Source organism: Trichosurus vulpecula, chromosome 4 (assembly GCF_011100635.1).
Source record: "Trichosurus vulpecula isolate mTriVul1 chromosome 4, mTriVul1.pri, whole genome shotgun sequence".
NCBI lineage: Eukaryota > Metazoa > Chordata > Mammalia > Diprotodontia > Phalangeridae > Trichosurus > Trichosurus vulpecula.
Window position 1 is genome coordinate 128,696,648 of NC_050576.1, and position 11,318 is coordinate 128,707,965.

At 42.3% G+C, this 11,318-nt stretch overlaps 1 protein-coding gene across 1 annotated transcript in view; it reads right to left on the minus strand.

The window, feature by feature from the left end:
- CAPN8 (calpain 8) overlaps positions 1-10,156 on the minus strand; it is a 101,764-nt gene extending 91,608 nt beyond the window's left edge. The window contains exons 1-2 of the mRNA XM_036756649.1: positions 9,917-10,156; positions 386-455 (exon numbers count right to left, since the gene is read on the minus strand). Coding sequence (XP_036612544.1) covers positions 386-455; positions 9,917-10,156 — 310 coding nt within the window. The remainder of the gene's footprint in view (positions 1-385; positions 456-9,916) is intronic.
- Between the last annotated feature and the right edge of the window lie 1,162 nt (positions 10,157-11,318).

Genomic DNA, 11,318 nt, shown 5'->3' on the forward strand with positions numbered 1-11,318 from the left:
GGTCTAGAGGCTAAGAGACTTGACCAAGGTCACATGGCTTAAAAGCAGCAGAGGCAGAATTCAAACTCAGGTGCTGTGACCTCGATGTTCAGTCTGTTTTCCGCAGTACCATCACTCTCTCATAGAAAGCTTAATAAACATTTGTTAAATAACAGAATAAGTTTTGATAGAAGGAAAGAAGACAAAGTTAAAAGATAATTTCAGAGTCCTGAGTTCACTCCCAAGAAAGTAGTTACAAGAGCATGGATGCACAAATGTCCTACTGCCTTATTCAACATGGCTCATTCTTATATAGGCATAAATGCAACTTACTAAAAACAAACAAAACTTTCACTCTTCACAAGCCCTGCCCCACCCCTCCCCTGCACGCACACACACTACTCACCAAGGGCACCCTGACGAACATCTGTTCGAGTAGCTCCACCAACAATAAACTGAGGGTCAGGACACAACTCCTGAAAGGAATTTGGTACAAAAAAAAAATACATCATAACATTTCCAGACACAATGACGGTTTGGATGGAGGATATTTAAGGGATTTCTTTTCTTGCTCTTTGTCACACCAAAGTGGACATATTAATGTGCTGAAGAAAAATGTCATACATCATGGCAACATCCCAATTACCCAGGTAGAAGATAAAAATATTACTTAGCACCTAGTAAAGAGCTGGGCTCCCTGTGGATGCTCATTAAATGCTTAATGATTATGATAATGCTTCTCATTATGCTGATGGAAAAACTTGGAAAGCCAGAAAGTGCCACATCTAGAGTCAACTAAAGAGTCAGTAAAAGAAGACAACTCAACCCTTGAGTCCTCTAACTTCTAACCTTATGCTCCCTCAACCTCCCCACACACACCCCATTGGCAACTAAAGTTGTCTTTGTATTTCATAGCTTCATAGAAATGTTGTTCAGAAACTGTCCAAATAAATGGATGTTCTTTGTTTATTCAGTCATTTATTGAACATCGACTTGTATTTAGCATTATATGAAATGATATGGAGGAAGTTGAGGACACAAAAGAAATAGGAGAAATAGTCTTTTCACCCAAGAAGTTTATAATGTAGTTGGAGGAAAGAGCTATAACTAGGGTGGGCCAACAAGAGCTTTGTCCCCAGGGTACTGAATTTAGAGGGTGTCAAAGGCTAAAAACTAGTGGAATATAAGCTTCTAGAGTGAAGGAACTGTCTCACCTTTGTGTTTATGTCCCAGAACCTAATACAATGCCAGGCTCATAGCTTGCATTTGATAAAATGCTTGTTGATTAACAACACATAAAGGTCATCAGCAGGTAGAAATAATAGAGTTTAGCCTTAGTCAGCAATAATATTTATTTAATATAGGAAGCTACAAAAGTCGAGCTTGATTCAGCTCCTCCTCAGCTCTAGCGTAAGTCTTTCCTGGGGTCTCTGTCTCTACCCCACTGAGATTCCCAGGTTCTCTACCCACCCGCCCTATGTGAGCCTGTACTTACTGCTGCTTGTATTTACATAGCGCTTTAAGGTTTGCCATATACATTACAAATATTATCTCATTTGAACCTCACAACCACCTGGTGAGGCAGGTGCTATTGTTACCCCATTTTAAAGATAAGGAAACTGAGGCATACAGAGGTTAAATGACTTACCCAAGGTCACAGAGCTAGTAAGTGTCTGAGGCTACACTTAAGCTCAGGCTTTCATGACTCCAAGTAGTAGTGATAGAAGGAGATTTACTAGTAGCTAACATTTATAAAACACTTATTTTGTGCACTTTATAAATGTTATCTCATTTGGTTCTCACAACCACCCAGTGAGATTCATGTTATTATTATTCCCATCTTACAGATGAGGAAACCGAGGCAGAGAGAAGTTAAGTGACTTGCTCAGACACAGCTAGTAAGTGTCTGAAGTCTGATCCAAACTCAGGTCTTCATCACTCCAGACCTGGTGCTCTATCCACTGCATCATTGAGCTGGTTGCACTGGGCTTGGTTTATGGCGTTTGACCTGAGTGCAAAAATTCCTGGTCATGGTTCTGTTTGTAGCAAAGCTTACCTAGATGAAACCACTAGAGAACAAGAAAAGTACCCAATGATGGGGCAGATAAAACACAAGGGGGTATGGCACAGAAGAGTGATAGGACCTGAAGTTGACCCCCAACTCTGGCATTTTCTTAATCTCTGTGACTTTGAGAAAGTCACAAACTCTCTGGGCCTCAGTTTCCTCCTATATAATGTGAGGGAGCTTGACTCCAAGATCCCTTCCAGCTCTCAGTCTATGGTACCATGATAAATGAAGTCTGTTAAGAGGTTATGGACAGAAAAACCTAGAAGAGCAAAGATATCATCCATCAGGCAAAAGGTAGCAAGGCCCGCTCTGAAATATCTGAAAGAGGAGAAATGTTAAGACAAAGGGTAAGCCCAACCAGCCATTGTGCTCAGGAGAAAGTCCTTGCCAACAGGGGGAAACCCCCCTTTCTTTTGATCAAGGGTATACTGGAACATGTTACATCAAGGAATAGCTTTTCTACTTTTCTCCAAAGGAATGAAACACAGGGAGATAAAAGCGGATGGGAAAGCAGGGGTGGGGGGGGATTGGAGCTGAGGGCAGACACAAAAGAAGGGGTGGCCACCAGGACTCTGGATAGGAATAGAAGTCTGAGTTTGATGTGAAGAAGGAGCAGCCAGTTCAGTAAACTAAGAAGTGCAGCAATCACAGGATGTGAGCGGGTCAGGTCTTTGCGAGAAGACTCTGAGGGATGGTAGATTCTGAAGCCGTTTTGGAGAAGTCACCACAAAGCAAGCAGCTACACCTGTTTTAAGAATTGGAAACTCTAAAGCATAATGAGAGCTGTATTGTTGCTTCCAGGTAACATAGATGAGCTATCTCCTTCCTCTATGCTACCACGACACTATTCATAAAGAAGGAAATTGCTAAGTTGGAGAATTTCCAGAGGAAGGCAACCAGAATGATGAAGGACCTTGAGTCCTTCTCATACAAGGATTAGTTGAAGGAATTTGGGGTTTTCAGCCTAGAGAAGACTGAAGTGAGATGAACAAAGTAAAATTCAGTCCTTGCCCTCAAGGAGCTTATAATCTAGAGGGAGATAGTGTGGGAGAGGATGGGCCATAAATCTAATGGTCAGCTTACAACCTAGAGGGAGATGGTATGGGAAAGGATGGGGTGCAAATCTAATGGGCAGATCCTCACAGGTTGACATCAATCCTCTAAACAATCCTCTTTGAATATGGTTGTTTAACCAGCTACAAAACAGGTCTAAAATTATTTGTTGAAAAGAAGTCAAACAGCGTATGTGAGAGATTCAAGGAAGAAAAGTTCACTTCTACCTAGGGAGAGAAAGAAAAGTTACTTAAAGTATGTGGCATCTGATCCAACGATGAAGAAAGGTGTCAATAAATTGAGATGGGAGAAGAGAGAGGGTCTTTTCTGGGGATGGGGGCAATGAAGCCGGGAACAATGAACTCTTCCTGACAGACAGTTTGGCAGTATGGTGAGCAGAGAGAGACCTGGCCGGGAGTCAGGTTCCAAACCTGCCTCCAGCACATACTGGCTTTGTGGTACTGAAGAAACATCACATAACCTCATAGGGAAACTGTTTCACTGGGATATGGATTGGGCTAAGAAGAGACCCATGAGATATGGCTGGAAAGACAGGAGCCAGATTGTGAAGGCTATCTCATGGATTATTATACAGATGGCTTGTCAGCACTTAGGAAAAGAAGCGATCACTTAGTTGACTGAGTAGTCCTATAACATGAACTTCATTTCCTTCTTAATTAAATAGCATCCCTACACTAGTATATTAGGGATGGTTATAGACATAATCGTAGGGTATTGATTTCAGCAAGGCATTTGATATAGTCTCATGACATCCTTCTGAAAAAGACAGACAAATGTGACCTGAATTAATTAAATGACCTTGTAGCTGGTTAAATAACCATATTCAAAGAGGATTATTTAGAGGGTCAGATGGTCTCTAGTGGTATACCACTGAGCTCTTTCTTCTAGTCAACATTTTTTATCAAAGGGTTTTATAAAGGTGTAAAAATCATGCTTATAATGTTTGTGGATGACACAAAACTGGAAAGGCAGACAACTAATGTAATGCATGAAAGAATCAAATTTCTAAATTATCTTAACAGGCCAACATCTCAGTCTGCAACCAAAAGAATGAAATTCAGTAATGAAGTACAAAAATCTGCAGAATGGCGTACTTGGTTTCAGAATCTAAAAGATTTGAATTCGAGTCTCGCCTATGTACTGACTATATGACACCAGGCAAGTCTTTAAACTCTGAGTGTCCCAGGCAATGCTAAGACTGTAAATTGTAGGGAATCTGCATCAGAAGAGGGAATATTTACCAGGAGTTCTCTACATAATAATATCTAGCATTTATACAGAGAATTAAGGTTTACAAAGAGCTTTTCAAATATTATTCTATTTTACCCTCATAATTACCCTGGAAGGGTAGGTGTTATTATTATTCCTATCTTACAGATGAAGAAACTGAGGCAGAGGTTAAGTGATTCTCTCAAGTCACACAGCTAATAAGTGTCTGAAGCCAGGTTTGAATTCAGTTCTTCCTGGCTCTGGGTCCAGAACTCAATCCACTGTGTCACCAGCTACATGGATGAAACCACAGGTGTGGTTAAATTAAAAAAACATTTTAAAGACTTCCTTATAAGGACTATCTCTGCTTTTCTATTTGTACCCTTAGCACATAGCACAGTGATTTTCATGTTGTATTTGCTGTGGCGTTGTTCAGTCGTTGTTCAGATTCTTCATGATCCCATTTGGGATTTTCTTGGCAAAGATACTGGAAAGATATCCTTCTCTAGCTCCTTTTACAAGTGAGGAAACTGAGGCAAACAGGGTAAAGTAACTTGCCCAGGATCACCCAGCTAGTAAGTGTCTGAGGCCAGATTTGAATTCAGGAGGAGGAATCTTTCTGACTCCAGGCTAAGCACTCTATCCCTGCTTCACCCAGATACTCATATTGTAAGCACTAATAAATGCCTTTTCATTGATTCATTCAAGAAAAAAAATATGAGACAAATACAGGATCGGAGAATCCAGGCTTGGCAGTAGTCCATGTGAAAAAGACTAAGGGGTTTTCATTAATCACAAGTTCCATGTGAGTCACTAACATGGTGTGGTTGATAACAGAGGTAATGCTACCATAAGGAAAGAGGACTTGTAATACTAGCTAAGGTGGCTGACCAACTCCCAAGTGTCAATATTGGCAAATATGAAGCTATTATTCAGTTTATTGCTTATCCATTTGTTCTTTCCAACACATGTCAAAAGGGAATATGGAAGATAGCCAAGGTATCATAAGAAAAGTATTAGATTGGGAGTCAGAAGACTTGAGTCCTAATCCCAACTCTGCTTCTAATTTTCTGTTACTTTGGGCAAGGCATTTCTCATTGGGCCTTAGTTCTCCTATCTGTCATCTGGACCAAATGATCTCCAAGAATCTTTCCAGCTAGAAAAGCCTGGGCTTCTGTATATGCTTCTTCCCACTGCCCTGCCCCCACCCTCCACACACACACACACACACACACACACACACACACTCACTCATTCACTCACTCACTCACACCTAGGCTACCTTTAACAACCCAGGATACCCTTGAGTTCAGAGGGATGCCAGGGACATAGGGAGGCAGAGAGCTATTTCTCCCTTTCTTTCCTTCCAATTCTCCAAGCTCAGTCCTACCCTACCCTCAGCTCTTCTGACTCCAGAAGGCAGGCCCAATGATCTCCATTATTCTACAGACATGTCCTCCCTCCCGTCTCTCTGCATCTCTCCTTGAAATCAATAGGATGTCTAATCACCAAAAAATGGACTTTGGCTTTAGAGTTGAGTCCCATTGATTGGGCCTGAGCAGACACCCGCTCATGCTGTGCATTATTCAGACACCATAAGCATTAGACTGTGTGCTAATTCTGCAAAGCTTCCAGAAAGGCAGGTGAATAAAAGATTTGGGGAAAAGGTTCAGCAAATATTCATCTGTTTCTGAATAGGACTATGGTATCCCTGGGTCAGGATATTTTTTTCTTCTACACAACCAGCAACCAGTGGGAATAGGGAACAAAGATGATTCAGTCATCCTCTTGTCAAAAAAAAACCCTCCCTTTCCTATTCTGGGCATCTGGACCTTTGAGATCCTCCTAGAGCAGGAGTTCTTAAGCTGGGGTCCATAGCTCCCCCCTCAGGGGTCTATGGATGGATTTCAGGGGATCTGTGAACTTGAGTGGGGAAACCTCTGACTGAAATTTAGTATTCCTTCCATTGCGAATATAAGCAAGAAAACATTGTTCTGGAAAAGGTCTATAGCAGGGATGGGGAACCTGCAGCCTCAAGGCCACATGTGGCCCTCTAAGTGCTCAAGTGTGGTCTTTTGACTGAATCCAAATCCTCTTAATAAAAGGATTTGTTCTGTAAAACCTGGACTCAGTCAAAAGGCCACACCCAAGGACCTAGAAGTCCACATGTTCCCCATCCCTGGTCTATAGTGTTCACCAGTCTACCAAAGGGGTCTATGATGCCACAAAAGGTTAAGAACCCCTGCCCTGGAAAATATTAGGATCTTAGTATGGACAAAATAATTTTCTTCCTGGGAATTGGAGAACAAGGCTAATGTATCAGCATAGCCTTCCCCTCTCTCCTCCCCCTCCAAACTTAAAGACAAGCAGAAATAACCAGCAGGGGCAGGGAAACCAAATTTCACTATTTCAGAGAAAACGTGACTTCATATGAGCATTATGCTTTATTTATCTGCTGAGAGGGCAAAAATATATTCATTCGGTCTGCCTCATCTCCTTTCCCCCTAAGGCAGATGAAAATAAACATCTCTGTGTGAACCAGGATGAAGAGCCACATTTGGGCAGCTCTCCTGAAACCCTAGGAGGCCAAAAGGATAAGAATGAACTAGAGAGAACAACAAATACAATGCTATACTGCAGCTCCCTCGTTCCCAAGAAGTTTGTGACTGCTCCCAAACTCTTTCATCCTCCTGCCACCCTAAGAGATGATACATATGTCATGGCAGACCCTGGCCCTCTTCCTGGCCATTTTAATAGATAAAAGAACTGACATGGAGATAAAGATACTAGGGGACAGAAGAGTAGGCTCACTCACCCAGTGCCACATAACCCACCAATGACAGAGCTAGGAATAGCATCTGAGTCTTCTGGTCTCCTGGCTTCATTTGCATCAGATATAATCAGTCTGCAGGTTTGGGGATGCAAAACTTATACCCTTTAAAATGAGCTTTATGCAATGCCCAGCATAAAGCCTTGCATATAGCAAACATTCAATAATTGTTTATTGATGATAGATGAGGAGGTGGCTAAGGTTTTATTTTTTCGGTAAACATTTGTAACCGTCAAGGAACAATGACTTCTTCTGTTGTCACTAACCTGGCCCCATGGCTCCATTGTCCTATCCTGTGGATTTTGGTAAGCAGTGGAATGGTAAGCACAAAATTCCTCAGATGGAGGTCAACTGGACTGCTGGCCATTCCAGAACATCATTTCTATGCTCAGGGTCTGGAATGCCCCCTCACATCTGCCTCCTATTTATCCCACATCTAGTTTATTTTTCCATAACTGTTTACACATTGTCTCCCCATTAGATTGTGAGCTCCTTGAGGACAGGGACTGTCTTTTGCCTTTTTTTATATCTGTACTTGTATATACTTTGCCATCCTTGAAGGAAAGGACTGTGTCTTGTCTATTTTTTTTTCCTTTTGCCTATTTCTGTCCCCGGAACTTAGCACAGTGCCTGGCATATAGTAAGCGCTTAATAAATGTTTACTAACTGAGTGACTAAATTTAGTGTCCTGGTTTCAGTCAAAGTGCAGCTCAGAAAACTCCTTCTCCAGGGAGAAGTTCATAATCCCTCAGATTGTTAGAATTCTCTCCTTATTGCAATTGCTTCATATAACTTTGTATCTGCTTTATCTACATATTGAATTGCTGCATAGAATACAAACTCCTGAGAGAAGGGACTATTTTGTCTTTGTCTCCCTACTGCTCAGAGAAAGCATTTAATAAATGCTTTTTGGCTTAGAGAAAAGAGAATTGATCTCAGAGTGAGGAAAACCTGGGATCAAGTCCCTTCTCTGACAGATACAGGCTGGGAAAGTCACTTAACCTCTGAGTGGCCCCAAGCAGCTCTAGAGAATTTAAATTGTGGAACAGCTGCCCATCTGCAACAGAGGATGGACTTTCCTTAAAGGGATTTCCCTACACCTATGAAAGCAAATTGCAGTCCTCCACCCACCCCTCCCCAGAAAAACAACACTAATAACCATGCTGTCTTGTAGTTATCATAGTCACCAAAAGCATCCACACTAAATGAAGAAATAGTTTCCATAGAATGGGCAACATGATTGAATTCATCAGACCTTAGAAATTACCAAAAAAAAAGGAAGAGGGATCTAGTTCTTAATCCTTTTAAAAGATTTAACCCCTATCACTTGGTTAACTGGGCAAGTTTTCTCTTAGACCCCTTCATGCTCCGGGTATTCCAAAAACAACGCGTAAATCTGTGGTTCCCAATGTGTAAATCTGTGAGATTTACTCACATCTTGAACGTCTCCAAAAGTTTCAAGGGTGCCATGAAATTCTTAAAAACATGAAAACAAATGTTTGAGGTGATAAAATGAAGGCAGAGGGGAAAGGTTCAGCCTGCACTGAGCTATTTTTCTCATTTTCCCTTCTCGCTTAAGTAACTACCAAGAAATAGTGGTGGTGACTTCAGTCTCCCACCATTACACCAAGAAGACTCTGAAAGTCCTAGTTGCGTTCTCCTTGTGCAATGTGCCCAAACGAGGCAATTTGGTATAACTGAAAGAGTCTCTTGGAGTCAGGAAAGAGCTGAATTTAAATCCTACCTTTGACACTTACTAGCTGCATGACCAGTCAATTTACGCCTAGGAGCCTTGGTCTCCTCAACTCTAAAAGTGAGGATAAGGATAGCATAAGTACTTACCTCACACATTGTTGAGAAGATCAAATGAGATGATGGTTGTAAAGTGTTCTATAAATGTCAGCTGTTATTACTAGGTTGCCAGAAGGCAACAGATGTATTAGTCAGCTAAATGAAAAGGCCCAGGTCAGGGCTGCCTCCTCCTTTCTTCTCCATCCCTTAATTCCGTGGGAGGGGGTGGGGAAGAGGGAAGGAAGGGGGGGAGGGAGGAGGGGGGGGGATTCTGAATGACACAACAGAGGCTATCCCAGTTTCTCCTTTCAGGCCATAAGCCATGATCTGTCCAGTATGTGCAGTAATGTAATGATGCTTTGCACATTTAATCACACCCTGAAGATTTCCACAAACTGCAAAGGCTAAACTTACAGTTTCCCCAGGTAATCTTGGTTTGATTTGTTCAATGGGACATTTGTCTGGTGGGTTTCACAGGATAATAGATTTAGAGCCAGAAGAAAACTCGGAGGCTATTCAGTCCAATTCTTTTATTGTGGAGATAAGGAAACTGATACCCAGGAAGATTTGTCCAAGGTCACCATAGGGAGTGACCATCAAAGGTAAGATTTGAACCCAGGTCCTCTGACTCCAAAGTAAGTGCTTCTCCCATTGTATGATACTGAGGGAGGGAGGAAAGGAGGGAAGGAAGGAAGGAAGGAAAGAAGGAAGGAAGGAAGGAAGGAAGAAAGGAAGGAAGGAAGGAAGGAAGGAAGGAAAGAATGGAAGGAGGGAGGCAAGAAGAAAGGAGACATTTTGAAATGTGTGGTCATGGAGCACTCTAATCTTGAACAATCACCTCCCATGTCCAGAACAGTAAAATGCATCAACTTCCTAGCTGGAGCTATGGTCTCCCCTTTCCTCTCTCCCCAAACCCCCCAATTGTTAAACTAAGTCATTTCCAATAAATCCATCCATGTCCTTACCGTGGGCCGTTTCCAGACAATCCCTTGGGTTTGAGGAGAGTATGGCCCCAGATCCTTGTATCCCAAAGCTGAGGGACAAGCTGGGAATTCTGGGTCCTTAAATAGAGTCCCTGTCTCCAAGCACTGTTTCCTTAAGGTCTCATAGTCCTGGCCCAAGTATTTCACAGCATTCAGGTTGGAGCCCAGGCCTTCAGCCAGTGAGCGCTGCTGTTTTGACAGTCTTCCTGCCATAGCTGCCATGGCTGTTCCCTTGACTCAGAGGCAAAGTAAGAGGGAAGGAGGGAGGAGATTGCTATGTAGTGCTCCAAGCTCTGTCCCACTAGGAACCAAGAGGAGGTTATAAAGTAGCACCCAGGCAGAGGTGGAGCAAGATACATTATCCTCTGGCAACCAATCTGGAGAGGAGTGAGTCAAAGGCTCAGGCATCCCTAGAGTAAATATGTACCCAAGGCAAGAGGAAGAAGAAAGAGGGTCAGGCTGTGAATGAATCCATCAGCTCTATCTTCCAAGACCTCCATCCTACTAATTAGTCAGAGAAGTTTTTAGGACTCTTATTTATTTTATAAAATAAATGCTCTTGGGAACCACTTACTTCTCCTTGGAAGACAACCTTGCACCGCCAACAGTTTTCCTATTGTCTGACATGAAAAACAGCAATAGGAGACAGGCTTTCAGGAGGAAATTAAACTGGTTTTTCCAAGAATGGATCCACCCTAAATATTGTTATGGGGATAAACTCAGGGAAGGGATATGCCAATGAATTCAGCAAAGCAAATACATCAAAATGGACACTTCTTAATTTTCATCGGGGCACAAAGAGTACTGGGTTTTGAGTCAGAGGTTCAAGTCCCAGGTCTTCCATTTCCTACGGCACCTTGAGCAAGTCAAATACCTTCTCAGATCCCTAATTCGGGGTGGGGGGGGGGCGGGGGAGAGGGAAGTATAATAAATACTTGAATGTGTTCTTCCTGCTGGGGTTATTATAAGAAAGGTGCTTCAAACTTCAAATACTCACTATATAAATGTGTCATTACTTCTAGTCACAGTAATTAGAGCTGCCAGAGATCGTAGATAACACTTAGTCCAAGACCTTCATTTTACAGACAATGAAACTGAGGCCTAGACTTGCCCAAAGTGGCACACGTAGTAAGTGGAAGAGCCAGAATTCAAACCCAGGTTCCCTCATGCCAGATCAGTGCACTTTCCACTAAACCATCCTGTCCCTTATTAAAAAGAAGGAAGCCTATTGAAGGGCAGCCAGGTGACACAATGGATAGAGTGCCAAGGCTGAAGTCAAGAAGATCTGAGTTCAAATCCAGCCTCAGACACTTACTAGCAGTGTGACCCTGGGCAAGTCATTTATGCCTATTTGCCTCAGTTTACTCATCTGTAAAATGAGCTG